Source organism: Grus americana, chromosome 2, assembly GCF_028858705.1.
Source record: "Grus americana isolate bGruAme1 chromosome 2, bGruAme1.mat, whole genome shotgun sequence".
Taxonomy (NCBI): Eukaryota; Metazoa; Chordata; class Aves; order Gruiformes; family Gruidae; genus Grus; species Grus americana.
Genome location: NC_072853.1, coordinates 35,450,408 through 35,477,811, shown reverse-complemented (window position 1 = coordinate 35,477,811; position 27,404 = coordinate 35,450,408). Strand labels below are relative to the sequence as shown.

General features: G+C 40.7%; 1 protein-coding gene across 2 annotated transcripts; it reads left to right on the top strand.

Moving 5' to 3' along the window:
- The first annotated feature begins 287 nt into the window (after positions 1-287).
- Positions 288-27,404, top strand: RDH10 (retinol dehydrogenase 10). Of its 2 annotated transcripts, XM_054815500.1 has the most exons (7): positions 294-907; positions 1,430-1,668; positions 21,947-22,045; positions 23,436-23,581; positions 23,939-24,070; positions 25,998-26,150; positions 26,950-27,404. In XM_054815500.1, exons 1-6 carry the CDS (start codon positions 616-618, stop codon positions 26,119-26,121), a joined length of 1,032 nt encoding a protein of 343 aa, XP_054671475.1. In that variant the 5' UTR covers positions 294-615; the 3' UTR covers positions 26,122-26,150; positions 26,950-27,404. The 2 variants fall into 2 exon arrangements, with proteins under 2 accessions (XP_054671476.1, XP_054671475.1); XM_054815501.1 differs by having other exon boundaries at positions 288-907; positions 1,433-1,668; positions 25,998-27,404.

Here is a 27,404-nt window from a genome sequence, read left to right as displayed (position 1 = left end):
CACCGGCCAGGCCCATTCCCATCGGGGCGAGGCCTGCCACAGCCGCGGGACCCTCCTCCGCCGGCGGGGCGGAGCGGGCGACCCCGGCGAGCGGAGCGAGGAGTGGCCGCCGCGGGGGCGGAGGGGTCCCGGGAATGCGGGGCGGGCCGGGTCGGGCCGGGGGGAGGGCTGTGGAGCCCGGGGGAGGGGCCCGGCCGCCCGGCCCGCCCTATATAGGGGGCCGAGCGACCAAGATGTTCACTGCCAGTAGTGGGGCTGCGGGCGCGAGGGGACAGGGAGGTAGCGGCGGGCGGGTAGTGCTGTGTCCGGGCTCCTTCCTTGGCGCGTCTGACTGAGGTGGGGCCGCGGCGGTGCCCGGCTCCGAGTGCGAGCGGAGAGGAGAGGAGTAGGGGGAACCCGGGCGGCGCGGCGGGACGCTCAAGCAGTGGGAGCGGAGTCTCCCTCCCTGCCCGCAGCCGGAGGTCCCGGGCAGGGGCGGCCCCAGGTGGGGGAGCCGGGCGGTGAGGATCCGCCTCCGCCGCGGGGCGGCTCTGCCGGGACCGTCCGTCCCCTTCGGCTCCGCGGGCGGCCGTGCCGGGACGCGCGGGTCACCCCGCGCGGTCGGGGTCCGGCAGCATGAACATCCTGCTGGAGCTCTTCGTGGTGACTTTCAGAGTGCTGTGGGCTTTCGTGCTGGCCGCGGCCAAGTGGCTGGTGCGGCCCAAGGAGAAGAGCGTGGCGGGGCAGGTGTGCCTGATCACCGGGGCGGGCAGCGGCCTGGGCCGCCTCTTCGCCCTGGAGTTTGCCCGGCGCCGGGCGCTGCTGGTGCTGTGGGACATCAACACGCAGAGCAACGAGGAGACGGCGGGCATGGTGCGCCACATCTACCGGGAGATGGCCGAGGCGGCGGCCGCCGCCGCCCCCAGAGGTAAGCGACGGCCTGCCGGGGCGGGCTTCCCGGGCTGTCCCCGCCGCCCGGCCCGGGCGGCTGCCCCTTGCCTCTCACCTGCCCGGCCGCCGGCCCTGTCCCGGCTGGGGTAAGAGCTGAGGCTGCACGCCCGGCAGGCTCCAGTCCCGAGCCGCTCTCACCTGCGGCGGGCAGGTGAGAGCGGCTCCGGGCTGGAGCCCGCTGGGCGCGGGGGCGTCAAACGCCCGTTGGTGTCGCTGCCAGCCGGGCCGGCCCTGTGCCCGGCCTCTGCGGTGGGGAGCAGAGACCTGCTTCGTGTAGTCTTGGGCTCCACAGCGGCTTTAAAACCTGCAGCTTTTTTAAAAACGCTTTGGCAGTAATAGTAAATAGACGAGTCCTTGTGTACTGTGGTGACACCAAAGTAAATAGCAGTTTTACTGTAATGGAAAAGTATTTGCTGTTTCCCCTCAACTACTTGAGTGTCAAAATACGAGTAAGAACTTTATTTTTCCCCTCTTCTGTTCTCTTGTCTGTATTCCTTAGTAGCTGGAGATGGAGAAAAAGATGTGCTGCCCCATTGCAACTTGCAGGTTTACACATACACCTGTGATGTGGGCAAAAGAGAAAATGTCTACTTGACAGCTGAGAGGGTCCGGAAGGAGGTTGGCGAGGTGTCTGTCCTGGTTAACAATGCTGGTGTGGTCTCCGGGCACCATCTTCTGGAGTGTCCTGATGAGCTTATTGAGAGGACCATGATGGTCAACTGTCACGCACACTTCTGGGTAACTATAAACTCCTCTCTGCTGCCCTTTTTGTCAGTTAATTTTCACTGCTCTTGCACTTGTTCCTTTTCACTGGCAAGCTGACAGCTTTGTGGGTTTCTTATTTTTAACTTACTGTTCTCTTTAACAAGAATGGTGGGTATTAAAATTATTAACGAATAGTTTCAAATCAACTATATCCTCCAGAGTTCTAAGTCTCGTGCCCTTTTCTATAGCCCTGGATGTGAAATCCTTTGCAAGCATAACCTCTGAATCTGCCTAAAGTTTGTTACTGTTAATGAATGACTTCTCAGCCTTCCTCCCATAGTCTTCTGCCAGTGTGTTAGCAGCTTTAAGATGCTGGTTTGATGATGGTTACAATAGCAAGCTTGCACATTTCTGGAATAAAATACTTAAAACCCCTGCTGGAAATGTTGCTTGAATTGCCTTGGAGGCAAATTGTTCCTTTTGAAGGCTGGGAGGAAAGGCGAAAAAGATTTCTCAAGAAATCAAGCCAAGAACACTTTTTCAGGAATCCTGTATATTTGTCCTCGTAGCTTTCTCTGGGGGCTGCCAGTGGAAGTAAGAAAATCCTTAATATTGTTTCTGGAGTGATACTGTCTCCATAACTAGCAGATGCTAATCAAGGAGAACAAGCTATGTGATCTTACTCTTTTTGTCTATCTAAACCTCATTTTCCTATGTGGCTTAGTTTTAAACCCACAGTAGTAGTGTGGAGTTACATAAATTGGAGTGTCGAAGGAGGGCATGATGCACACTTGGGTTGGCATTAGCTGTCAGACTGAGCCTATTGTTAGTATTAAAACTGTTCTTTGGTCCTTCAAATAAGGTTATGAAATACACTTGCATAACAATCAAAGGATTAAGCAATCTGAAATACACTTCAACTTAAGCCTCCATTGGCTGGTCTTACCTTTTCATAATAAAACTTTGTAAAATGCCTCATCTTCAAAACTTAGAAGGCTCTCCCAAACCTAACTTTTTTAATATGGAAGTGAAATGCTCTTTCATAACCCTAAAGGAGCCCCTTCAAATTTGCACTGTGAAACATTTAATGGCAGAGCAGTCTTTTTCCAATGTATTGTAAAGCTTGCAGAGAGAGAGTGCTTAAACTTCAGTGCACACAAGATAGTTTAAAAGTTTCTAAACACACTGAAAGTATATTTTAAGGCAACTTGAAAAGTTCTGAGAAAGCTCATGTGACCTCTTACAGCTAAGAGCTCTGCGTGTTTCCCTTAATAAAAGTTAAATTGATGCTTAAGCAGAGATGTGCACTAGATTTAATGACTGTTATTGATGTGGTTTGAATGCTGAATTGACAAAGTTTCCAAGAACTCTGAATTATGACATCACCATGAATTAAAATATGGGAGGATCCTAAATTCTCCAGCTGTTCTTCCTTCAGGCCTAAGTCATACACTTATTTATAACATTGTTTTAGAGACCTTTTTAAAGCACCCTCTGTGTGTTCTGAGTTTCTTACAGTAAGAGAAAACTAAACTTAGAGTCTAGTATTGCTATGATTGGGTTTCCATAACAGTTTCATACATCTCTAAATGTTATAGTGTGAAGTGACTTTAAAATAAAAAAAAAATTACTCCAAGAAGGTATAGTTAGATCTGAACTGTGGAACTTGAGATCTTGGCTCAAGCTTCTAAGGAGTAGTCAACACCATCTATATTTTATTGAGGATCTGTTCGTATGTACACTTCCTGCAGATCCTGTGTCCTGCTTTACTTTTCCTTTTTTGCTGTTGGCAAAGCTTTTTTCCTTGTCTTCCCCTTCATGATCCCAGAAAAGGTTGGCTTGACCAACAGTGGGTGGACTTCTATTAAAAGTAATAGTACTTAATTCATAAGTTATCATCTGAACCAGCTGATTTGAAGCCAACTTTTTTGATGCAAGTCAATGCTGACTTAAATAGAACAATGTGTCTAGATGTGTGAAGTCTTATACAGCTGGTCTCTTCCATGTCAGCTAAACTGGTGGTCCAAAAGCAAAGCTAATACTCTGGAGCATTATGCAGGCTTTTAACTATTCTTGGAGGGTGTTTCGTCCAAAAAGCTGTAAATGGATTTTATGAAGACATGGATCTTCCATGTAACATTGCTTAAGTAGTTAAGTATCTGTACTTTCTGGGGTTTTGTTGGGGTTTTGTTTTTTCCATGTGTGACAGGGAATTCTTCCTCATGCCCTGATCGTTAATCAAGCCTTGGTGTGCTCCTATATAAAAAACTAAATTGGGGCTCTTGTACTGTCCCCTTGAAACATCTGAAACAAGATCGACTTCCTGCTCTCTGTGCAGAGTGCAGGTGATCTGAGCTTGCTTCATGTTAGCAGCTACTATCTGAAGGCTGCCCAACTTCTGCAGTAGGCAGTGACGTGAAAGTTTGTCACTGGTTTGCTGTTGTAACTCCAGCAGGGCCATATACTATATCACAAACTGGCAGTCAGGAAAGCCTTAGCAGCATGCCACAGCCTAAACAGATGCTTTCCATTTTGCTGACATTCATGATTTGTATAATCCTTCCTATGAGTGTTCTATATAAACATGTCACCACTGCATCATGTAGCAATTTCCACAGCATAAAATCCACTGTGGTATTAAAAACCTGTTATTTCACGCTGTGATAACTTGAATGCTTCTGATATTGAAAACATAGGGACAAAATCCATTCCCAGTATGAAACAAGCCAGCTCTGCTTTACTATAATTTGCAGATGCATAAAACTGTAGCAGGAGTGTAACACTATCTTGCCTGCCAGTCTGTTGCAAGAATAACATACTTTGCACTTGCCAATTACTGGAACTGAACTTCTGTAGACTAGGAAATTTTCTTCCTGTGATGTGTCAGGATTCAGACTTGATAAATGTTAAATGACAGTATAAGATAAAACTGTTGCTTAATCAGTTTTAAGCAAATACAGGTATAACAGTTTTTCTTCTGGTTTTACAATAAAGCTTAAGTGAAGTATTGAAATACTGTGGTTTAGATTGTGGAACTGTATTTAATAAAACTACTGTATGAACTCTTACTTCAGGACAATTTGAGATTCTTATACCTACTCTAACTTTTTTTTCTGAAAGAATAACGCTATTGCTGAATAAGTAGGTATTAATATTATACATCAGCATAGCACCTGGGAAACCCTTCTAGATTTGGTTGTTGAATGGGACTCATGGAGGGGCTAGGGCAAGGTGATGATCAGGGATCTGTGAAATTCTGTGACATGAAGGTCCTTCTGTACAGCACATCTTCAGTATATTCAGCTCTGAGAGAACAGTGATGTGCATTTCCTTGTCATGTGGATCCTATGAAACTTTCAGCTTAAAGCTCTCCTCCTGGAGTTCTCTTCAACTTACCAAAAGGGGGAAGCAAAAGCATTCAACTCCAGCTCTGTCATATTTATTAAAAAAAAAAAAAATCCACATAGTGAGAAAGGAGGGCTCAGAGTTTGAAGACTTGAAGACTGCTGTCTTAACCAGATAGTTATGTTCATTCACTTACAGACTACTTGATTTTTGAAGTTATGCAGGTATATTTGCCTTTTAGGAATTGAACAAAAATTTTAGGTGGTCTGACATTGATACAGGAAGAGATAAATACTGAGTAAAGAGGAAAATATTGCTCAGGTTATTAGGACACTCATAAATAGTTTGAAACTTAAATGTACCTTGGAAAGGATAATGCAGAGTTACTAAATCAAATACCTATTTATGCAGCTGCTGTAGTTGTCAGTCTAATTAGACTGACAGGATTGCTAAAGCCTTAGAAAATAACAGTGACTTAGTTATCTATGATGTATCAATATTTATGCATTGTTATTCTAATCTCTTCAAGCTCCCTGGTGTTAAATAAAGCTCACTTATGCCTATAGTTTGTTTAGTTTAAATTTGGAAGTATTGCAGTTAGTGTGCACACTGAGTCTTCTACAGAAGAAAGACAGCTTATGTTATTTGAAACTATACCATGCTCAGTCTTGTGGCCAGTTGGCATAGCAGTTTGATTTTTGTCTTCATCTCTAGGATTCTAGTATCTATGATCAAATGTAAACACAATATTCTACTGACAGGCCAGCTAGCTATATTAAGCATTTTGGGTGAGTGGAATTAGCTGCTTTAATTGATTTTTATTTTTTTTAGTTTCATGATAATGTATTCCAAGATGCCTAAATTTCCTTACAAAGTTTTATCTACAAGTTCTTGACTTTTTTATTTGAAAAATGAGTTGGATCAAGTTCAAGCAAAACATGTGCATGTTATCCAAAAAGCGTCATCAAAACTAACTCTTCCTTTGCAGAATGATTCCAACTACATGCCACCAGTAAATTACCCTGGACGGCATATGTGTTTCATATACTGTGGCATGCTGGATAGTGAATGTGAAGGAAAAAGCAGTCACACTCTTAACTACAGAAATAGTCATACTAGTCGTACTTAAAACTTACAAGTGCTTTGGTGTGGTTCTATAGTTCATATGTTCTTGGGTTCATTTTTCAAGAAAATAGAGGGAATCTATAAAATTGTGAAAATACTATATTCCAGATGCACGCTCTAGAAAACTGCACTTTCCCATTTTATAAAGGGATGTACTTAACACAGGTTTTAGAAAATAAATATGTGTACATATATTTCTGGAGCTTGAGTGAGCACAGGACTACTGGCTCAGAGCTTTCCTCACAGATTTATTTTCTTTCTTGTACTGGGGGCCTCAGTACAAGAAAGGCATGGAGCTGTTGGAACAAGTCCAGAGGAGGGCCACAAAGATCATCAGGGGGCTGGAGCACCTCTCCTGTGAGGACAGTCTGAGAGAGTTGGGCTTGTTCAGCCTGGAGAAAAGAAGGCTCCAGGGAGATCTAATTGTGGCCTTCCAGTACCTGAAGAGGCCTACAGGAAAGATGGGGAGGGACTGTTTACAAGGGCATGTAGTGATAGGACAAGGGGTAGTAGGTTTAAGCTAAAAGAGGGTGGATTTAGATTAGACATTAGGAAGAAATTCTTCCCTGTGAGGCTGGTGAGGCACTGGAACAGGTTGCCCCGAGAAGTTGTGGATGCCCCCTCCCTGGAAGTGTTCAAGGCCAGGTTGGATGGGGCTTTGGGCAACGTGGTCTAGTGGAGGGTGTCCCTGCCCATGGCAGGGGGATTGGAACTAGATGATCTTTGAGGTCCCTTCCAACCCAAACCATTCCATGATTCTGTGGTCTACCAGCAGCTTGTCCAGCATTATGTCACCAGCATGCAATCTGTGTGTATCTGTAATGTAGCCTTGTAGTCACGTTTTAGTTGTAGTGATCATTTAAAAAAAAAAAAAATCATTGAAAATTTTTCAGTGTTCTGATCCTTTTGGACGGGCACCAACCCAAACCATTTAGTTAGGTACCTGCATGTCTAAGCTTTGGCTGTAGATGCAATCTTGTATCAGTTCCAGAGTAGACATGGGTAAGGATAAAAATGGCTCTTCAGACGATGTACTCATCTGAAGAGTCAGCAAGCATAATTAAGCACATTGGGATGGGGTGGTAGGTGGGTCTTAGTCTTAAACAAAGCACCCCTTCATTTGCCTTGTGTAGGAATCATGAATTCAAGCACCTATATTTGGGATTCCAGAGTGGTGCCAACTGAACTGTAGTTGTTCCACAAGTTACTCAACTCTAGTCCCTTTAGTCTATTGAGGCTGCTCAGTCATGGTTCTCCATTGTCTACTGCATCTTGATGATAAATGAGTAGCTATATATCAAGGAGTCTGAACAAAACAGCTTTTAGCACTCTTGTTTGATTAGCAATGCTTCCATCAGGGCAGTGGGAAAATCATATCAAACATTCTTTGAACGTGTTACATCACCGACCTTCTTACATACTATACTTTCTGTGCTAGAGCATCTTCCTTGCGTGGTGGAGAATGCTGACCTCTTTTGTTCAAACAGCAGCTGAATTAATGCATTTCTTCTCCTCCTCTTTAATGATGTAAAACATTTGATTTTCATCCCAGTCAGTTAACAAATCTGAAGTGATAATTCAGAATCTTTTCCTTAAAGTGCTTCAGTTACATCCAAGCTTTTGTGACAACTTCTCTCAGGCATAATTTGGAAATTAATTTGCTGCACCGTTTGAAAGGTGCATGGATCTTAGACTCTCAAACAACCAAAAATAGAGATTTTCAGATTGTGACCCATGGATTGTTGCCACTAGATTGGCGTCCAAGATGGTAGCATAAGGTGTGATCAGCCAATTACTTCCATGCCCTAAACTGTATGAAGCTTGAAGAGTTTGGGTGAAAACAGTAATATTATTCACAGAAAAGCAATGTGAAAGTTCTGTTAAGGAAAGGGAAAGTTGTCCTGAAGAGACCATGCCAAGACTTCTCAATCTATTTGAAACATATTTGAGTATTAATTAATTACTAGTGGCATGCAATTCTTCAGCCATCTAAAATAAAGTGGGAGTTGCAGTATAGCTTGCAGAGGTAAAGTACTTGGGATAATCTCACTCTTCAGGCTCCTGTGACTTTTTCTGAGGGTCGGAGGCTTGTCAGCAAACCATATGAATGCTTTCAGGATTGCTAATCTACTCTGAAGAAATGGTCCTGGATGAGCAATTAGTGTGATGATTAAATTCCAGCCTCTTAGGGAATGAGGTAGGTTGGCTGAATGAGCAAAAATTTCTGTACTGACTTTGGTCTGATAGTATGCTGTTACTTGTGAAGGATTTGGGGAGGCAGGAAAACCTTGAATGGAACAATAGTCTTGCCAGCGTGGTGCCTAACCTCACTAGAACTGGAGAGAGTGGCTCTTCACTGTTTCAGTGAAATACTTGGTCTAAAAGATTATGTGTATGCCTTTCTTGTCCTGTGGAAGGTTAGGAAAGCAGTGGAGTTTAAAGGTCCACTACAAGTGGACAAGTAATGTCCACTACAAGTAATATCCACTTTTATGAAAAGCAGCTAAGTTAATGAGGTCTAATTATATTAACTTTCTGTAATAACCAAGAGACTACAGCAGACTTCTAGAAGACAGGCGTGTTCATGTGCCCAACTGTGGAGAAAAGCAACCCTAATTATGATGTGGCCAAGTGTCCTGCTAACCTAGCGTTTGCATCACTGCCTAAGACCTGTCTTAACTGATCTGTGTGGGTGAGCAATCCTTTTCTGTAGCTCTCGGTGTCATCAATTACTCTGACTAGACAGGTTGAGGAAAGATGGATGTCATGTTTTCTAGCACCATCCCTGCCATTTTAGCACTGCACTTTTAAAATCTTTTCTACTTTTATCTTTATCAGCTGCGAAGTATTACTCTTTCCCAGTGCTTCGCATGCTTTGATTTCACTTCCGGTGGTTTTTTTTGGGGGGGAGGGAAGGTTTTTGTTATGTATCTCTAGTACTAAACATTTCCACAGTCCTCTGTATGTGAAAGCCAGAGCATCACTCTCTTGATAAACCTTGCTCTCTTGACCTTTGAGGTTTTCTGGCTATTCAAACTGATGGTAAAACTGAGTTACTGATACCTGTCTGTCTTTTGTGAAAAATGGTAGGGGCCTTTCTGCAAAGGCAACCTGAAGCTGATTTACGTGCGATGCTATATGCTTTTATCTGTGGTCTTAGGCTTCTTAGTCTGTTAAAAAAAGAGAAAAAGTCTTTCAAAATGCAGATACAGTGTAGGTGAGTAGGCATAGACTTTGAGATTGGTAGAATCTCAGTTTCTGAGGGTTTAGTTTGAAAGAAGATACGTCACAAACGGGGAAGAGATTTACATCTGTGCTTACACTTCTGAATAAACACTTTGTTCTTGTAAATAATTACATTAGTATCATGATTTATATGCCAGTCAAATTAACACTTGACACAAGTGAGTTATCACAACTGGGATGGGAGGGCATGGTAAGCCAAGGAATGCTGGAACAGCTGTGGAGCCAAGGTGGCTCACTTGGTGTGAGCCTTTTGAAATTCAAGTTTGTTTGGCTGTTGAATTCTGCACCTAAAAGTGCCCTGGTGCTGGTCACTCCTGCCATCTGTTTGAACTTGTGTGACAGCTTCTCAGGCACTCCCCTTTCAGCATTGGTTTGGAAAAGCTCTTGAGCGTATGCTTAAAAGAAACTTGTCCAAAATTTCTTTTGACTTAGGATGAAACTACAAGGCAGCTTAGTGGTGGCAAGCTGTCACGTGGGACAATCCGTTGAATCTGCATCTTCCCTTATCTAGTTTTGGTATTCATCTGATCCTTGGGTAAGCCAGTTCAGCTCACTAACTTGTCCAGAGGGCGAGGAGGAAAGCCGTTAATTTTCTTGGCCAAGTTGATTAGTTTTTCTATTTAGAGACTAGAATCACCTCATCAACATTTCAGACTGGTATTAGCCAGTGTGTGGGGGGGCGGTGTTGGGGAAAGGGTGAGGAGGAATAGGATAAAACCACGTAGCTGTGAACAGGACCTCTGCAGCTGTCTAATGAAACCTCATTCTTGGAAAGATTTTCTGGAATAAGATTTACAAGCTCTAAATAGTCATAAATGGTTCCAACCTACAGCAAATCCGCCACTGGCATAACAATCTGGATGTAACAACTCGACTTCTAAAGAGTTTGCAGTATTTTAATTACACACTGTTAAAAACCCTTAGATAAAGGTAAGTTAGTTTTCTGAACACATCAAATAACGTTGTGTTAACAACTCCAGCTTATTTGCCTTGCACCAATACTATGATTGCTGTTGTGTATTGTTGAGAGCAATGATCTCCATGCCCTACTGCACTGTGTGACTTCTCTGGAAATCAGTTGTACTAATGCTGTTTGAATGTGGAAAAAACAGGCCAGAGCTGTCTTTCAGCTTGTGAGAAATGAGCATAGTTTCCACAGGCAGGCAAAGAAAGGAAGTGTCTCTCTGTCTTTGAAAACTCACCCCCAAGAAAGTGAGTAGTTTGTTGGTGTTTGGTTAAAATGCCTGTGTAAGTGGAATCTTCGAAAATTTTATTAGCTGCTGTTCTGGTCACTGTATTGGCTGGAGGTTTTTTTGTCATTTTAGCCTTTGTTGGCTATGAAAGCTATGAAGTGAAAATTTACTTGCTAAGACTATTTTCTGCAGACTCTTTTTGGGGAGGGTGGGGAGAAGTATCAAACAGGAACACCTGTTTTTTAAAAACCTCTGAGCTCCATGCATTTTAAAAATGTTACTTCTCATTCAGTGAGTTAGAGCCTTCTAGGCTCTTACTGTTTCCTCCACAAACTTTGAAGTTAAATTTCCATTCAGCTATAATATCTTCTTTATTTTTCTGTTTCCACTAAGGAAGACTGTTACATGAGAAGGGGAGCTTTCCTTCTAATCTTGTTCCTCTTGTGAGATACTCAGTTATGACATAATCACTTTCCATTTTATGAAGTAATTGATTCAAAAAAATGACTTAGTGACTGAGTTGGAAAGGATGAGTAAAGTGACTCAGCTTTCATCTGCATGCAACTACTATAGCAATTGCAGTTCTATGGAGGTACTGGCCTTAAGGTATCTATAAAATGTGAGACAGTCTTTTAGCCACTTCTTGGAAAGTCTGTTACGTAAATCGTAAAACATGAATGATGACTTCATATTTTCCGTAAGTAGTTCTGACAGTACTGTTCTCTAGTAATTTTTTGGAAACATGCAGACTAAAATACCAAGTTTTACTAAATATTCCAAAGGATGACTAAGCTTATGGCAAGCTGGAGAAAAATGTGTATTTAAAAGTTGGATTGTGTTCTTGTTCACTGAACAGAGTATTCTGAGCTCTTATCTAATAGTTGTAAAATGAATTTGTTATGTGGATTTTTCACTGACTCATAGGGGCATGTTTTCATTTTTGTCAAGATTATCAAATAGCTGGCAATAAATAACTGCTCTCCAAATGGTTGGACATTTGCCGCAAACTTGTGCTAATGAAGGTGAGGGACTAATGTGTTTGTTACACTAATGTCAACATAGCTCTGAAACACTACAAATCCTTTGACGCGGCCATTTGTCAGTATATAAACAAAGTAGAATTTCTAGTCGCTTGACTTCAACAGAGCTTAAACCAGCTTTTGTGGAAAGGAGTAACCAAGTGTTTCTTCTATCACTTGACCAGCAAACACTAAAGTAATTTCAAATTTGACATTTGAATAAATGCAAGTTAGGTCATCTTTACCGACAGATCTGCCTGCAGAAGAATTCAAGGTTGGTGGTGCTACCTACTGGGATTATAACTTAAGTTTGTGAATTTATAGGAGTGTAACTGGGCTGTCACAGCCATGTTGGAGCTCTGTATTAGTCTTAGGTATAAGGAAAGCTCAAATGTTGACATGGTAGATGCAAGCAGAGGGATTCACTTTCTTTAACTGCATGTTAATTTTCAGTGGCTGCTGCCAACCGTGTAACACTTGCTTTAAATTGTATTGTAATTGTGTTTGGTAGCTATGATAGTCTGAGAGTATAATGAGATTAATATCTGTGGAGAATAAATATCAATGTCTTTGGGCAGGATATCAATAAATATCAATGTCTTTTGAGCATGAGTACTTTGAAAGCTTCAGTTCTTGTGCTTGGTTATGCCTTAAATTTGTGCCAGCTGAAGAAGTCTGCATGTATACATTTGTTCCCAACTTCCACTTTGGTCTAGACTTGTATCTTGCTTGTTTTGTAGCGTAAGGCAGACTAAACACAGACAGACTAAACTCCAACAGCCATCTTACTATGCCATCTTACCTACTACTAATCCTTCTCAGCTTTTAGATTAGTTTGGCATTTGAAATCCACAACAAACATCATTGGCAATTTATGTTCTGCACTTTTACGCTGCTTAAGCAGAGATACTATCTTTCTCCCTGTTCATTGCTAGCTGTCGAGAATCCAATATGATTGCTCCATCCGAGCTTTCAAAGCCATTAAAATTCAAAGCAGGCAGAATTGTCTGTAAGGGCTCAGAATGCCATTAAGGGAGTGTAGTTACTGGAAGGCATCTAATAGCTGGGGGACATCATTAGTTTTTGAAAACAGTATGGTATGCGTATAGTCTGGATTCAGCTGAAAATATGTCAGCTCCACAAGAAATTCATCTAGGTGCTCTGCACTGCTTCATTGGACCCTCTCTCCAGCTGAAAGGACTTGAGACCAAAGGAGAAGGAGAAATGGAAGTATAACAGACATTGTTTCAGGCAGAGCAGGGTAATTTATTACAGGCAAGAGCTCCTGTAGGGGAGATACAGATGAGATATAGCAGAAGGATCACTATCCTTTCCAGTTAGTTAAGATTCTTTGTTGATAAACTTGCAGTTAACATAGGGACCAAGAGTGCAAGGTCTCTGCTGGCTTATGAACTTTTTTCTCTGTGAGAGGAAGAGGAACGGGCTGTTGAGCAGGGAGTTGGTATACTTACATGGAGAATCACAGAATGACTGGGGTGGGAAGGAACCTCTAGAAGTCATCAGGCCCAACCCCCCTGCTCAAGCAGCGCCACCTAGAGCCGGTGGCCCAGGACTGCGTCCAAATGGCTTTTTAGTATCTCCAAGGATGGAGAATTCCACAGCTTCTCTGGGCAACCTGTGAGAATGTGCTTGATTTTTTCATAGTTGTATGAAATCAGATTTGCAAAAACTGGAGGGAAGAGGTATAAATACATGATTTGTGATTTAAACAATGATATATACTGTTGCATATATATGAAGCAGTTATACATTATCAAAGTGCTATCTGCAAGTACAGATGAAAGTAGACAAGTTGGTGTGCATGTATGGTAGTATATATATGTGCATGTCCATTAAAGGCAGCTAGATGCTTCCACAGAAATGATTGGTGGCATATAGTCATTAGAAAGATGAAACACTTTACAGGACAGACCTGACATCTGAGGGTGGAGATAATTTAAAAAGCATGTAAATCTAAAATCCGTTTCCTTGTAGGAAGAAAGAATATGAAAGTTTTCAGGAGCAGAAGGATGGAGACTGCATACCAATAACACAAAGGCTCTAACTTCCACTTGCTAGTATGGAAGTAACAAGGGTAGTTCAGCTTGAATACTTGAACCTCTTCATGCTCAGAAAGTGAATAAAGTAGTGGCCTCTAAACAGAAGTAGAATCTTCTTAAGAAGAAATCAGGACCACCTTTGGCTGTGTTATATGTACATAAACACTCGGTAAAGGTGCACTCAAAATCTGGAGTGATGCAATGGTGGGGGATGCAGAAAAGCTTTATGTAAGAGAAGTGGGAGTTTGATCAGCAGCAGACCACTGTAAACCTTAGATAATGACACCTTTTCCACCTTGACTCTCAAAAAGAAAGTTTCTGAAGCAGGAATTGTATTATTTAGGTAGTGTTCTTGAGTACTTAACCTACATTTCAGATGAGAGGGAGAACAGAGCTGTTTTCTACTCCAGTCTTAGTTACCCAATTTGGGGTAAGATCACAGGAAATGAAGCCCTTAAAAGAAAGGGGAGGGAAAGACAATATAGTGACATGATCAGGCAACAGTAACAAAAGTTTATGTTGAAATGTCCTTCCCTAAGCACTTTTCATATCCCACTCTCTGTAGACGCAACCCTTTTTCAGCTAAGCCTTGTTAACAAACTATACAAAAGGCAATTTAGCCAGGCAATGTTCAGTTGCCCTAGGCATGGTATAATTAGTTCTAGTAGTAAAGAGTGGAAATCAATGATTAATGTTTGAGAGATAACTAGTGGTATTAGTTTCCTGTGTGGTTTTTAGGGTTTTTTGAATAGCATTACTTATCTTATCTTTACTGTCTACCCATTGTAAACAGCTTTGTGGCACTAAGTTCTGATTAAGGAAACTACTTAATTCAGTTTCAGCTTTCTTCTGATATACTCAACATGAACTGACTCCATGTTAAGAGGAACCACTACAATAACTGAACCATTCACAGGAAACAGTGGTAACTATTGGCTTTGAAAAATGAAGCAATTTTGTAACTGGACCCTAAATATTACAAATGCTAAACAAAGTAGTGATGTAAATATGGACTGCAGCATACTTATTCTTTAGCAAATGGCATGACAGATGTTTGTTACTACTAGCAAACCCACTCACAAACTTAAGTAAATAAGATTTAACCCAGTTTTGTACAACTTTGGTGCTGCTTAGTTGATTAAATATGTCTGTTGAGAAGCAGGGGATTTTATGTGTATGGGTTGGTCATGAGGGTGGAGAAAACAGGAACATTAATTGCTAACATGAATTAATAATGAATTAAAAAACAAAGTAGTGATTCAAGTAATAGCTTATGTTTTTACTAAGCTAAGACTTCATGTACTTCAAAGCAGTATTTCATTCAGAGTTAGAGGAAAAAAAGATGCTTATTTCTCTGTAAATCAAATACAGTTCTAAATTAACTGATGTTGCTTTTCATTGTGACTTAATACTTCAGGCTATTTACTTTATTTTGTTACCTTCACCTCTTAACCTGAGTAGATCTTATCTGTAGTTTCACTCTGTCTGCAAATGTAGGATATCCAAAGTATTGGGGTGTGTGTGTGGCTTTGCTTCCTTGTTACTCGCCATCATTATAGACTCCTGTTTAAGTCTGTCTTGTTCTTTCATGAGCTTCTGGTTGCAAGGCAACTGTAACATTATTACTGTGCATGTATGTTAAGCATTAACTGCTGTTGCAGTTCAATATTAAAGGAATCCCCATGGCCCCAAAACAGTGGGTTTTTATGTGAAGGACAAATAAAGCTTTAGTGAGAAATTGAGGGTTGCGTTGCCTGCCAGGAGCTAAATAACTAAGGGACTCCTTTTGAAATGAAATATTGGAAGGTCTAGCTTTTTTGTTTTGAACGCAGGGCCTGTTCAAGGCACACTTGAGGGCAATCCTTGAATAGTTTCCTTTCATGCTTTTAATACAGCTGTCTACGGAAGCTTGGCTTGAAGATGTCATGTGTATCTCCTGATTCTTTTTGATCTGAAAGGATCTGGGCAGACCCATCAACAATCCAGAGAAATCTGTGACTTCTTTTTTTAATTCATTACTTTAGGAAGACTGGATAATTCTGTTGTATTTTTCATTATCATTTCTTGAGAATAGAAACTGAAGATCAAAAATCACACTAATTTCCACAGCTATTCAAATATTTACTTAGTAGCTAATTATCCAGAAGGGGCCCAGCACTTCTTGAAAACAGTCAGCAGAGACATCTGAGCTCCTTTAAATCACATCTTTGGTCCCTCGTGTTAGCAAGGTCAACAGTAGTTGTAGACTTCTGTCTGCCTTCTGTATTTAGCCTGTTACTGGCAGAGCCATGTCTTCTGTGCTGTGCAACAAAAGTGTTCAACTCAGTACTTGGTATTTTCATGTAGTCTTAGCACAGTTACTAACCTCACCTTAAACTAATATTTCAGAGATGCTTGTATAATGGAATTTAAGAGGAGTGTGGAGATAATATGGGAAAAATAATTGAGATGATAGGGCAAATGACAAGTAATTACTCTCAGTTCTCATTGGAACCAAATAAAAAGGCTAGAAGGAAAATAAATGGTTAAATCCAGGCTTGTAACTGCATGCTTTGGTGTGTGAGAAGGCATTTTGGATATTATAGCCTCTAACTTGAATAAATTCTCCTTTGAGAGTTACACAGTTCTAGGGTATACTTTCAAGGCCTCTTCTAAAACTATTTGGTGATGACTTTCACTGTAATCCTGTAAGTGAAGTTTTACCCTGTGTTTATAAAATGTATTTAAAGTGGTTATCTTCTCAAATAAGCTGGGCTGTATGGCCGTAGCTGAAAATAACTTCAGTCTATTTACTGATGGGCTTGCTGTGGGGGTTTTCCCTCTTTCCTTTTTAACATACAGCAGTGCATTAGTGCTATACACCCAGTTTGGACGAAACTTTAAGACAAAGCTGCCACAGCCTGTCAGCAGAAGAGTCAGGGATGCTATTTTGTCAGACCTTCGTGCATTCCTTCTTATCTACTGGAATAGAAAAAGAAGCTGGGGCAAGTGGAAATCTCTGGATTTTGATCCATGGCTGAATGACTGGCCACATGCTGTCCTGCATGGGAGTAGGAGAACCTTCAGTGTGTCCTGCTGTGGTCCATGAAGAAGAATGGGAGGAAAAAAGGCTGAATGTCCATGCTGAGGGGGAGAGAGGATATAACATGTTTTAGACAAAAATTTGGAACAACATTTTCTTGTCACCGGCTCCGTTGTTTCATGATAGTAGTTAAAGGATTAGCTAACACACCCGGCAGCAGTCTTTTACCATCTCTGGTACCTTAGTTCCCAGAGTAGTCTGGATGGTCCTTGACTAATCACACCAATTTTGCTTCTTGGATATGGCCAAATAGTGTTTAACATGAAGACGAAACAATACGTTTACCCAAATGTTTCACTCGTTTGCACTGCTACATAGCTGTCCCGGCAGTCAGGAATACCTGTGGCTTGGGAGGAAATGTCTTATCTGTTACACCAGTACACCACTGTTGTGGATAACTATGGTGATGTAAAAACTTACCTGTTGTGATCAGCCTCAGGAAAATAACCATTCTCAATCCTCCTTATCTGAAGGGGCTGTATGGAAAATGAGCTATTCCTTTGGCATAAAGGAATTTCTGCCTTAACAGTACAGCAGCTTGTTTATGCCATCAAAGTAGTTTAAAAGGGCTGTTGAGCATTGATGGAAGGCAGAAAATATGAAAAAAAATACCATACTGAAAAATAGGAACTTAAAGGACCTTATGTGTTGGTACCTGCTTTCTTTCTTTCTTTTTTTTTTATATAAAGACAACTGTCTAAATATGAGGTAGCATGCACTTTTCCACTTTGGTGTGCTTTCTGCATTCAGTATCCATTGTCTTGAGCTGCATACAGCTAACATTGTTTTCTGTGGATGCTTGCTTTCTACTTTAAGAATAATTAATCCAAAATTTAATTAAAAAAAATCACTTTCCCAAACCCAGTATTTCTTCATATCCTCATTTGCTGTATTTAGACTAATTTGTCTTGACATTGCAGCTGTGCTGTTCTTTGTGTTGCACAATCTTTTGAGTTTTGTTTCATTAAGAATGGAACTAAAGAATTTGGGGAAGGGGAGGGAAGAAGTGCTAGACTGTTAGAAGTTAATTTGCCGTAAACCAGAATGTTGAGAACAGATTACGAAAGCTATGAAGTGACATGTAATGCTTGTTCAGTTTCACACTTGTGAGAAATAAGTCATTAAAGCTGTGTGCACATGAAATAGATGTTTGGTTTGGTTACGGCTACTGGGAATAGTTTGTTCTTACTGGTATATTCAGAAGCATAGAGAAAAATGCTTAGAAGATTAGGAATTGATCTGTAGGCTCAAAAAAACTTAAAGATTAAACTAGCTCCAAAAACTAGTTCTACTCTCTATTCAGAACAGCTTCATATGTTCAATCTATCCTACCTAGTTGCTGTATCTAAATTATACTGCAGGTTACAAAATGTATGTTTGCACTATACTTTGGGGGTTTTTCATTTTCCTAAAAATAAAAACCCCAACAACAAAAAACCAACCAAACAAAAAAACCCCCACCTAATTCTGAGTGAAGAAGATGCTTAACTTAAATTTCTTGATGTTGAACACTGCCTAACTTCCTTGATTCCTCACCCTGATGCATTGCAACACAATTCCTTTCATCCACTATATTCTACTTACTGGTTTCTCCTCAGTGTTGACAAGTGTGTTATGTTTGTCATTAATAAAAGACCCAGCTCTGACTTTAAGTACTTAAATATTTTGGTTAAATGTCTTCCTCTGCAGCTGTGAGAGGTAAAACTGAAACCTAAAGGATCAAACCAGAAGGCAGATATTTTGATTAAATCACTTCAGTTGATTTGAATTATTTTGGGGGGCCTGGTTCATGACCTCTAATGTCATGGACAATACCACATGTCTCGCTTGGTATCTTCTAATACTTTTTTTTATGGAGGATTAGCATGTCCATGCATCACCTCGGAAGACTAATGTGGGCTGTGCTACCTGTTCAGACAAACTCCAGATGGGAAGGCCACCCAGGAGGCATCTTGCCCGTGAACCGGTCAAACTCTTAACTAGTTTCTCAGCAGCACAGCAAGCGCACAGAAGACTTCAGGTCTGGTAGGCAGATGTAGCTGAAGCTGAAAGAAACTAGAAACAAGAAACTAGGTTGATCTGGTTTATGTAACAAGCAGAAAAACTGGGGACCAGAGTATGGGGGAAGCTGCTTTGATCAAGGAAGTGGGCTGTGCCAGAAGCTCAGTCAGAACACTGATTTATTTGGAGATTGCTTATACCATGAAAGAGAATAACTTCACTTTGGGATTGTTTTTCCCAGCTAAGAGGAGGCTGGGAGGAGCAGTGGGCAAGCCTTTACTCTGAGACTGGAAATGCGTCCCCCCCATAGGGTGTGTCTGTGTCTGACAGTGCTTGTTTTCAAATACTGGCTCCCAGCTGTAGCAGATGGCTGGAGGATGGCAGCAACTGAGATGGCTTTCTCTGTCATCCATTTAACTGAGATGTTGATAGTTGACTGCTAAGTCTTGTACATATGATAGTTGTGCTATCTTTATAGACTGCCACAGCTTCAGGTTTTAAATGGATTTGTGGGATAATGTCCCATGACAAAGTACAGGGGCTTGCTATGAACACGCTGTTTCAGAACACTGAGGTCTCACACAAAGATTTCCATGAGTTGCTAATTGTCTTCAGAGCAGAGTAGCTGTGTTTTTTCCTGTGTGGCTGTAAATGGCCTTTTAAGAGATGACTTAGGTGGGAGTTGTTCAGTCTGCGCTTGAATTGCTGAAGACATCACCCAAAAGTGTCCTTAACAGGGTTTATTTGTCATGTGCCAATTTCCTCTTGAGTGAAAAAGGGTTACTTTAGCCACAAGCTCTGAAAACTCAGTCTTTGTAATCTTTACACTTTGAAGGAGTGTAGCATGGTTAAGACTGGGCTTTCTGAAATTTACTGTTCTGCAGTTGTTCTGGTTATTTCCCATGTATATATATATGCTTGTGAAAATTCTCATCTTCAGCCATAGGTACAGACATTTATGGACCTAGCTATAGTTCATCATACTCAAAACAAAACAGTGTTCTAGTAAAGCCAATATAAAAGCTAGTTCAAGCAAGCTTGCTGCACTCACCTGTTGTTTATCTCTTGGAAGAAAACCTTGATTCATGCCTTGAAAGTGGTAGGGGAAAAAAAAATCTATTACTACTTCTTTCCCTTCTTTCTCTCCCCCAAGCCAAACTCCAAGGCGAGTGCTCCTTCATTTCTGTAATTGCTGTGGTTTTCAGCCAGAGCTTCAGTCTGCATTATCAAGCTTTCTGGCAATGTGAGGTGGCAATCAGTCATTCCCATGTGATGTGGACAGATAACTGAGATGTAAGTGGAAACTGCTGATGGAGCTGACTAATGCTCTGGAGGGGAGTAAATTGTTAGCAGGACTGAGTTGGGAGCATGGATCTCTTACAGGGATGGCGCGGAGGATCAGGGCTAGTGTACACACCATTGGCGTTGGGGTGTGTAAGGCAGGCTGCAGATAAATAACACACTGTAAAACTTCAGTGCCGTCCAAGCGAAGCCTCTTACCTCTTCAGACGGCGCTGCCCTGTGATGACTGAGCTTTGTTGCCATGCAACATGGAAAGAGAGGCTGAAACTTTGTGTGCCTGGCACAGATTAGTTTAACAGAGAACTAAATTCTTGTCCAAGGCTCTATCCAAGAGGTCTAGAGATCCCTGCCATGAGGAAAGAAACAAATGCAAGGCAGCTTGCTCTCAGATTATTTTTTATAATTAGCTGCGTTATGCAGTTATGACAGAATCTAAGAGTTGTGTGAATCAACAGTAGAAAAAGCAAGGAGTCAGGAGGTCTGTTAATCTTCTATCATCTGCCAGCTGTCCAGTGAAAACACTCTTTTGTGTGGTGTTAGGAGGTCTGGATTAGTCATTTAACACCTGCAGGCAAAAATGTTGTACAAGAACATGTGAAAATCATTAGAGCAAAACTGTCCTGACGTCTGTGATTGGAAAATGCAGACAGCATAAGAATGGAATTAGATGGATTCAGCTGTAGCTTGCATGTCTTTTTAAGAATGCAGCTGACACGGCTCAGACCAACAATTAAGCAAGTAGCAAATACTTAAGGTGCATTTGCATGCTCTGAGTTTGTATCCAAATTACATGGGAGGACCAGGTTTCTGGGAGGATTAAGCATTCATGGTACTGGGTGAATTAGAATAGAATAATAGCTCTATCATGAATAGATTTATATATTAACTAGGCATGTTTGTGATTAAAAAGCATTGTCTGAAGTTCTTTGGCAGTTTAAAAGTGATCTCATATAGTACACTGATAACCTAGAAGCTGAAGTAAATCTACACGTACCATTTTACTACTTCACTGATTTTTTTAAGCATATATGGTGCTCTGCTTAATACATATTTAAAAAAGGAAAGTGTTGAGTCAGCTTCAGAAAATAGATATGACAAAGGTAGGTATTCTAGCAGAGGTGGTCTTCTAGCAAATGCCTTCAAGTAATTGCTTAGAAGTTAATTTTTTAAACATGTTAACTCTGACTTGGGTTTTTAAACAGAAACGAACTGTTACAATCAAAGCATAAAAATTGGAGGTTAAAAACAAATTTTAATCTTGAGATTTGCTTTTGGTTTTATTTTGAAACTCTTAAAATAAGGAATTGATAATAGAAATGTATATCTTGTATTTTTAGTTAGAGCAATGCTTATGGATAATAATAAAGATGGAAAGTAATTTAGACTAGTAGATGTTTACTGTATTTTATATGTGAAAAGTAACATCAGCAAAAACTCTGCCTCCAATATTTCTTTTAATGTAAAATGCCCAAGGTGATAAGTTAATTGGATAAAACTAACCATATCTAACTTCCAAAATGTGCTGTCAATAATTAGAACTGATAATCGGCACTGGTCTTAACACAGATGTGCTGGATGGTGTAATTAAACACTTTGCATTCCTTTTTCTGTCTTAAAAAAAAAGTGACTTCCATTTTAGGGTCAAATTATCTCCTTCTGATAACTAGTCTCTTGCAGAAAAATAAACATGTCTGAGCTCAATCGATCCTTTAACCTTAGGATTTCTGGAGATATAGTCATTGCTGTCTGAATTCACAAACAAGCTGTAGATTTTCTGTTGGCATTTTTGACAAACTCAGAAGTTCAAAAACTTTACAGTGATCTTACTTCTACATTCTTGATAATAAACCGAGATAGAAGTTTTGAACACTTATCACTAATGTAGTATGTTCATGGTGTGGTTAGGGTTTTTTAATTTTTTTTTTTTTTTCTTTGTAGACCACAAAAGCATTCCTTCCCAAGATGCTGGAAATGAATCATGGACACATTGTGACAGTTGCAAGTTCCTTGGGATTGTTCAGTACTGCTGGAGTGGAGGTTTGTTAGACTATAATTAACAATAAATTTGGCACTTCTTGCTTAGGATAAGCTTTTTCATATTATCAGTTAGAGAGAATAAAGTTAAAACTTCAAAGATACTTGGAAGCTATGGTGCTGAATACCATATCAACACATGGCTCCCTGTGGGTGGGATCCGCAGGACTTGGGCAGCCACTGTATTCACCTACTTTGCAGGTGAACTTACCACTTAAAGTCTAGGACAGCTAAGGATTTCAGAATGCTAAATCATCTTTGAATTACCTGATAAATTTAGGAACCTGAAAGGTTCCCTCCTACCTACTCCTGTCAAGATCTTCAGTAGTAAGCTTGAAGCCAAAGACAAGGATTTTCAAAATTAATGTTTTCTGTTTCCTGTTTCTGTGAGGAAATGGCTGCCAGCCTTCCCTCCAGAATATGTCTCACCTGCTTTACTGGGCTCCCAGTTATAAGTGTTTAGTTGTCCAGTTGCTAGCAGCTATTTGAGAACACCAGCTTGTGAGACTTGTTTGGTACATAAAACTAGGTTAGGATTAGAGCCTGTTATCTTGCTTTTTGGGTCATTAGCACAAACACAGGTGTGAACAAAAAGCATTCAGTTAGTGAAAATGAATTAATGTGTCTAGTGGAATAATGGTTGTATTACCCCATAAGCACAGGCTTCTTTGCCTATAAGTAAAGCTCAGTCCAGGGCCTTAAACTGCAGTGTTTCGTAACAGAAATTAATGAAGCTGGTGTAACTTAAGGCTTTGTAGAGTATTTACTGTCTTGAGAAAACTACAAAGAACTTCCTAGTCTCTGGGTGTGACCGCCAGCAGAGGTGGACACATCCAACAGAAAACTCGAATGCTACTGCTGTCTATGCAATTACTTTTTAATGTTGCTGAACTTAGTATTTTTATGAGATATTCAAGCTATATCCTCTTCTGAAAATTAAATAATACACTCCGGTCTCCATTATATCTTCTGTTGAAACTAATCTTAAAAATAAAGCATTTAAGGTTTTTATGCGTATGCCCTGCCAACTTTCCAAGCTTTTTCAAATCCGACCCAAGGTAGTATTAGGTATCTCAGTCCTTTGTTGTAACATTTAATATTAAGCAAACTGCTATTTGGAGTAACTTGCCATGTGAGCCTGCCTGATTGAAAGACTTTGAATCCAAGGTAATGTCCTCCTACATTCAGATTTCCTGCTTTCATGATTCTGTGCTAATTGCCTCAAAAGTAAAGTGATAAATTAATTGATGTGGTGCTTTATTCAGTGGGTGTCTTTTGCTGTTGCTTTGAAAATCTGTGCAGAATCACCTCAGGTATGCTTTGGCTTTGAACATGATTCATATCTGTCCTTTTTAAGTTGCCTTTTTTTTTGCCTTGTTCATTGCCAACACAGGATTATTGCGCCAGCAAATTTGGAGCTGTAGGTTTCCATGAGTCTTTGAGCCATGAATTGAAGGCTGCTGAAAAGGACGGAATCAAAACAACTTTAGTCTGCCCTTATCTTGTAGATACGGGAATGTTCAGAGGGTGCAGGATCAGGTGAGTAAAATTCTTCTTCAGCCCTGTGTTTGTGGCGTCATAAAAGTACTTGAAGGTAGCTAAACTGCTACCATAAAAAATATTAAAATGAGTATTATCTCTGCTTTAATATATGCTAGTGTGATCTGTAATCCTGACACAAAAAAGGGGCTTTCTGAATTCAGTGAGTATCTTCTGTCCTTTTGTACTTAAGCAACACAAGTTTTGAGCTGTAGTCTTTGTAACTACAAAGTGAATACAAAAATATTGAAGTATTTGTCCCTGCTGAGGCATTCCAAAGAAAGTGAGTTAATGAACTCTTTTGAGGTCTGCAGTCCTTTCTGTATCTTATTAATCTGTCTTAACCAAATATTTCAGAAAAGAAATTGAGCCGTTCCTTCCACCCTTGAAACCAGAATACTGCGTGAAGCAGGCTATGAGAGCTATCCTTACAGACCAGCCAATGATCTGCACACCTCGCCTCATGTATATGGTCACTTTCATGAAAAGGTAAGAGCTGAAATGCCGATTTGGTGGCAGTAGAATCTACAGAATACTAGTAAAATGCATGAGCATGTCCACTTTCTGGATATAAACACTCACACACGCCATAAGTGCTGTTTTGTTAGAATTCATAAGTCTCTCTCTTGGCTTGCATGAGTGTAGGTTGCTTGCTTGGGAAGCTCCATAAAGCTGAGATGCCATGTCTTATGCATCCTTGTTTCACCCTTCTGCTATCTTCCAGTCTCCTTAGATTCCTGTTTTCAACAGAATTTTCTTTCCGTTGTTTGGGTTCCTCTTTAGGAATGGGGCACAAGGCAGCTTCCAGCAAAGGAACCTCTAATTGTTTGTCTCTAGAACTAGTGTGTAGGAGGCCCTACCTGCAGATTCTGTAGGACTTGCACAGATATGGTAGATAAACTGAAAATCTGCGCATTTGGAACCAGTTTTCAGAGTCTAAGTTTGGAGGAAGGGCTATTTAAAGGAATTCCCTCCTTTGTCCTGTCTAAGGCACTACAGGTTTTGATGGGAACTCTGTTTAATCTGTAACCAAGCTGACATTTCAATGACGCAGGGTAATACAGCAGTTGGCTCAATTCCACTGAAGCAACATCACTTGCATTCTAGTTTATAGAGAACAGCTTTGCAGCTGTCTGAGGTTTTTTTTTTTTAAATCTGTAGTGTGTAGGAGGAACCTTTAAAATATAGCATTGTCTTATTTTCCTTCTGCAAGGGATGGTTGAAATTGAGAACTTTTGTGATTTTTATTCCACTTACAAGGCAGTGGTTCTCCTCTGCCTCAAGTCTCTCGTGGTGGACAGGATCACTAAAGACCAGAGGAGACTTCAATGCTCACCTCTTTCCTGGAAGAGAGAGGATGTGCGTGTCTCTTCTGCCAACAAATCAAGGCCACTGTCAGCATCTTTAAGAACTAGCTTCTTCAACCAGAAGCTCAGGGTGCTTCAGTGCTCTCTGCACAAGCAGTGCCTTATGCAGCAGCAGTCACATCAAAGGCCCTTTGGGTTGTCTTGCGTTCAACACTTTAGCTTTTAGCTTCCAATAGGGAGATCAAAGCTTCTGCATAATCCATGCCCCAGGCAGCAGCACTTAGATCAAAGGATCTCCAGTGGCTACTGCACAAGCAGTATTACTGGCAGCGAGGACACCTGTACCAGTGACATCTACTTCTCAGTGCTTCAGTGGTCATTACTCCTAATGGCTAGATTCTGTGCATTGCTTTCCACTGAGTGAGTGTCTGCCGCTATTTCCAGGGGCTGAGGAAATCCCATCTCAGTCCTTCGCTAGAGCCCCTGAGTACTATACTGGAAATAAAATTCCAAGAGGTGACTATGTGATGGATACCTGGCTACAGACCCTCCCCTTGTTCCCACATTGACAAAATATTACTTTTATCTGGAGGGGGAAAAAGGAAATTGCTCTCTTTACTTCAGATCTCTCTTTTTGAGGCTGGATGATTGAGTTTAGAATATAAGTCAAGGTTGTTAGACATCTGGTGATCAAAGAATGGCATTAACTAACACTAATCCCACATTAAAGAATATCTTAAATGTCTGATGACCTCTGCTGATGTGGCTTTGAGCAGATGCTTTGCTTTTACTAGGTCTTCTGTGATGCTCTTGCCCACCCCCCTCCTTTAAAACAAGCTATCACACTGCTTGTGAAGCAGCAGCAGGAAATCTGGTGTAAGCTGGAAGCATGTGAATAAGTAGCTTCTTCCTCCTTTCTGCTTGCTTGTGTGGTTGGATCTCCAGAATTTCAATTTTCTCTATGAGTATCCCTGTGACATAAAAAACCTTTAAGTCTGTTAACCTGTCCAATAGCTATTATGTTGCTTTTGAGGACACCAAATACATAGTGTAAGCAGAGGGGGTGTTTTATGCTGTCTTCTTAAAATTTTATAACCTCTTTTTCACAGTATTCTACCCTTTGAAGCAGTTGTATGCATGTACCGGTTTTTGGGAGCAGACAAGTGCATGTACCCTTTCATCGCTCAAAGAAAACAGGCTACAAACAACAATGAAGCAAAGAATGGAATTTAACACTGGTTGGGATGGACTAACGTTTAGAGGTGAATATGATAATGTTACATGACTGAATTGCGAAGTGCACTTGCATCTAACAGATGCAAATGTCAACATCTTACTGTGGCATTCTCTTGGGTCCTAAACCTGTGTATTGAACTCTAAAAATCAATGGGGTTTTTTATATACTGTAAATAAAACTGACTACAGTACTTGGAAAATGTGATAGGTAAGCAAAGTGAATTTACAATGTAGCTGCCACCATTGTCCTTTAGAATATCACTGTATGTACAGTAAACTAGTCATACTACTTCTTGTAGGGATGCACTGTGTGATATCTCTTCCTCAGCCTGCCAAGGTTTATAAGAGCTGTCTCTAACTAGAAGATGCAATGTTTCAGAAATTGTTTGTCTTTCCCTCTGTTATTTGGGAAGGGGGAGGGAGGGAAATCTTGAGATTTAAGCTACTGCTCATGACCTTTTAGCAAATTGAAGGACAATTTCTGAATGCATCTCTTCACTTGTTCACCCAAGCTCTCTAAAGGACACATGGCCAAATTGTGGTGTAATTCTCTTTTGTAGCAATTGTGTGTTCTATTTAAACAAAGATAAAGAGAAATCTGTAAATCTCTGCCGATTTAAAGGCAAGTGAATGTCAGAAATACTCTTGGAGCAAACTTGTACTGGGCACCTGGTTTTCTAGGAATGCAGTCAGTGATTTAAACTGACTTTTTTCAAGTCACTTGATTTGAAATATTCTCTGTTCTGTTTCCTTCTACGTCAGAGTCCAATCTAATATTATGGACTATATGTTTCTTTTCTTCCTCCTCATTCTTACTTCTGACAGAGTTCTCCCACCCCCTGAGGAAGCTGTTGTATTAAATTTCCGTAACTGGACTTGTGCCTAAAAGACAAAGCAACTCAGCTGAGATGCAAACTGTTTATGTAAGTGCTGGTCATATGCCAATTATTAGCAAAGGAAAAATAGAATAACGCCTGATGCAACTCTACATGCGGAATGTGGAAGGGTGTAAAGATTTTTTTTTGAGTTGTACTCACATTGTAGAACAGCAAATGACATTTTTACAGTATTTTTTGTAAAGCGAACAATTTTGTGCCTTGAATAATTTGGTAATCTGTATTAGTGAAACATTGTAAGAGTGAACTTCTACCTCTGTATCTTAATGTATACCATCCACTTGTAAACTACTATCGGGCAAATTGTGATTACTTTTTTAGAATGTCTTGTTAAATAGTGACCAATGCCTGTGGTTATTAAAGTGAACCACCTTTTCCTTAAAA

Excerpts from the sequence above, each read along its gene's own strand:
- RDH10 (XM_054815500.1), top strand. The coding sequence starts at position 616 with ATGAACATCCTGCTGGAGCTCTTCGTGGTGACTTTCAGAGTGCTGTGG. Across the intron at positions 908-1,429 it reads GGCCGCCGCCGCCCCCAGAG|TAGCTGGAGATGGAGAAAAA; the intron begins GTAAGCGACGGC and ends TGTATTCCTTAG. Across the intron at positions 22,046-23,435 it reads TCAGTACTGCTGGAGTGGAG|GATTATTGCGCCAGCAAATT; the intron begins GTTTGTTAGACT and ends TTGCCAACACAG.